General features: G+C 37.0%; 1 protein-coding gene across 1 annotated transcript; it reads right to left on the reverse strand.

The window, feature by feature from the left end:
* Nucleotides 1-452: 452 nt before the first annotated feature.
* Nucleotides 453-2,492, reverse strand: LOC148769772 (uncharacterized). The gene has a single exon (XM_088821006.1). It carries the CDS (start codon nt 2,373-2,375, stop codon nt 594-596), a length of 1,782 nt encoding a protein of 593 aa, XP_088677132.1. The 5' UTR covers nt 2,376-2,492; the 3' UTR covers nt 453-593.
* Between the last annotated feature and the right edge of the window lie 264 nt (nt 2,493-2,756).

Here is a 2,756-nt window from a genome sequence, read left to right on the forward strand (position 1 = left end):
ACCTACAATATTACTGTTTCGGAGAAAATAATTTACCTGTCTGAGACAGTAATTTTACTGTATTAATTAATTTTATCGTCTTGGCCTGCAATTTTGTTGTCTTCGACCGTAAATTCCGTAAGGGTCCATTTGGATGGAGGGATTTGGGGAGGGATTTGATTTGGGGAATGAATTTAAAATGACTCCAATTTTGGAGTCATTTGAAATCCATCACTATTGCTCCACAATCAACTAAAAAGGAGGGGTGGGGATTTGAAATCCATCTCCAAATCCCTCAATCCAAACAAGTCCGAGGGATTTGTTATTATGGATTTGAAATCCCTCCCCCAAATCCCTCCATCCAAATGCAACCTAATACTATTGATGGAGTAATATTACTGTTTGAGACAGTAATGTTATTAATATACTAATATTACTATTTAGGCATTCAATATTACTGTTTCAAACAATAATTTTGTTTTAACACATTCATTTGGAGAGAAAAAAAAATCAGATTAAAAAAGTAAATATTAAATAAATTCAATTCAATTCAAGAATTATACAATATATTTATGGAATATCGAAACCTGATCTCATAATCCAAAATAGTTATTTTATATTTTCGGTACAACTTTCTTAATCATTTTGAGAAGAACATCATCATTGTTTGATCCTTGCAGGCGACTAATTAACAAGGAAGAAGTAGCTGCATCCGCTGAGAATCCCCTCTCGTGCATTTCCTCTAAGAATGGCATTGCCTTGTCAACCTCTTTCTTCTTCAGCAAGCAATGGATAATGATGTTGTATGTCATGCTATCCGGTGCACACCCACTCCTCTCCATTTTCACAAGCAAATCTTTTGCCTCGTCTGCATACCCTTCTCGGCAAAGTGAACCAAGAATACCGGTATATATTTTAATATTAGGTTTCAACCCTTTGGAAGGAAGTTCATTTAAAAGATTTTTCGCCTCTACCAGTTTCCCATCTTTGCACAAACCATTAATCAGGATACCGTATGTGATTATATCAGGATTTAACCCTTTGTCTTCCATCGCCCGTAGAAATAAAAACGCGTCAGCAATTTGTTGTGTCTTGCACAAGCCTTCCAACAAAATATTGCAAGTACATAAATCTGGACGTACGTGCCGAGCTTCCATATCCTTATAAAGTTTCCATCCGTCAGCAATTCTGCCTTTACTAAATAATCCGTGTATCATGATGCTATAGGTAAATGTCGTGTGTTCTAAACCTTTAGAAGAAGCTTCGAGAAAAAGTCGCCGAGCTTCATCAACTTTTCCCTTCTTGCAATATCCGTTTATTAAAGTGCCATAGCTGATAATACATGCCTTAAGGCCGTTGTCCGTTATAGAATCAAATACTTCTTTCGCTTTATCCATTTTCCCTTGCAAACAGTATCCGTCTATCAACGCAGAGTACGTGAAAATATTAGGACGAATGTTTTGTTGCTTCATAATTTCCAAAACATCTTCAGCCTCTTTAACATTTCCTTCCTTGCAAAATGCGTCCACTAATATACTAAAAGTAACAACATTTAAGGAAATCTTGTGATCGACCATTTCATCTAACAAGTTTTTCACCTCTTTCCATCTACCAAAATCGCACAAGCCCTGAATCATCGAGCTATATGTGACAACGTCAGGTGAAATGCCCTTTTCAATCATTCTAGACTTCAGCTCGAGTGCATTATCCACCATTCCGGTCTTGCATAAGCCATTTATTACCGCGTTATAAGCCAGAACATCGGGTTTATAGATAGTCTTTTCCAACAACAGAAGCAAATCACGGGCAGTATGAACACGTCCAGCTTTGCAGAGCCCGTCAATCGCAGTAAGAATCGTAACATCGTCTGGCTCACAGAGTTTCAAATTCAAAATCTTCTTGAACAATTTCTCCGCCTCGGCCACGTTACCATCTAAAAAGAGCCCTTTTAAGAGAGTGTTGAATGTCGTAACATCTGCATCGTAACCGTGTTTAAAGAAGCTGCCAAAGACAGCAAAACCGATGTCTACACGTTTCGAAAGGCAACAACAGTTAACCAAGATGTTCATCGTGTACTCATTCACAGAGGCACCCCATTGGCGCATTTCGTCGAACACATAAAGGGCAACTGGGTATTGTTTCTTCTTGGCAATAACTTGCAATAGTTTGTTAAATTCAGAGGCATAAGGGTGTGGACGCATTCTCATCATTTTACGAATCAAGAAAACAGTATCATCTAATTCATAATCTTTTCTGGGCAAAGTTGAAAAGGGCCTATTTTTGTGAAAATCGGAACAGAAGAGAGAGAAAGAAGAAGTAAAAGAAGCGTATGAGTATTGATGAGAAGATTTAGAAGTAATTACTCTACAAACAAGAGCTACTCCATAACTCCTCATCCTCACAGATTTTGTTGAAGAGAAATTCAGCTGCGAAATCAAGTGGTAGAGAAGAAGCTGCTTTCAGTTGTGCGAGAAGTGCTTTCAATTCCGGTACAAACAAACAAGCCCTATTTGTTGTTTTTTGGGCAAATTGCACATCACCCCTGTAAATTTTTTATTTTCGCACTTTACCCCCTTAATATTTTTTAAAAGTGAATGCCCCCTTCAAAATGTTATTTTTGTTGCACATTGCCCCGATTGCAAAATTTCGATGGATAAATTTTAAAAATACATAAAAAAATACATCAAATTTATAACTTGAAGATCTTTTAGATGAAGGTTACATCACGTTTAAACAAATGAATCAAATACAAAATAAAAAACTCGTTTATGCGGGTG

The sequence above is a fragment of the Erythranthe guttata genome, chromosome 7 (assembly GCF_056151865.1).
Source record: "Erythranthe guttata isolate IM_541 chromosome 7, IM_541, whole genome shotgun sequence".
Taxonomy (NCBI): Eukaryota; Viridiplantae; Streptophyta; class Magnoliopsida; order Lamiales; family Phrymaceae; genus Erythranthe; species Erythranthe guttata.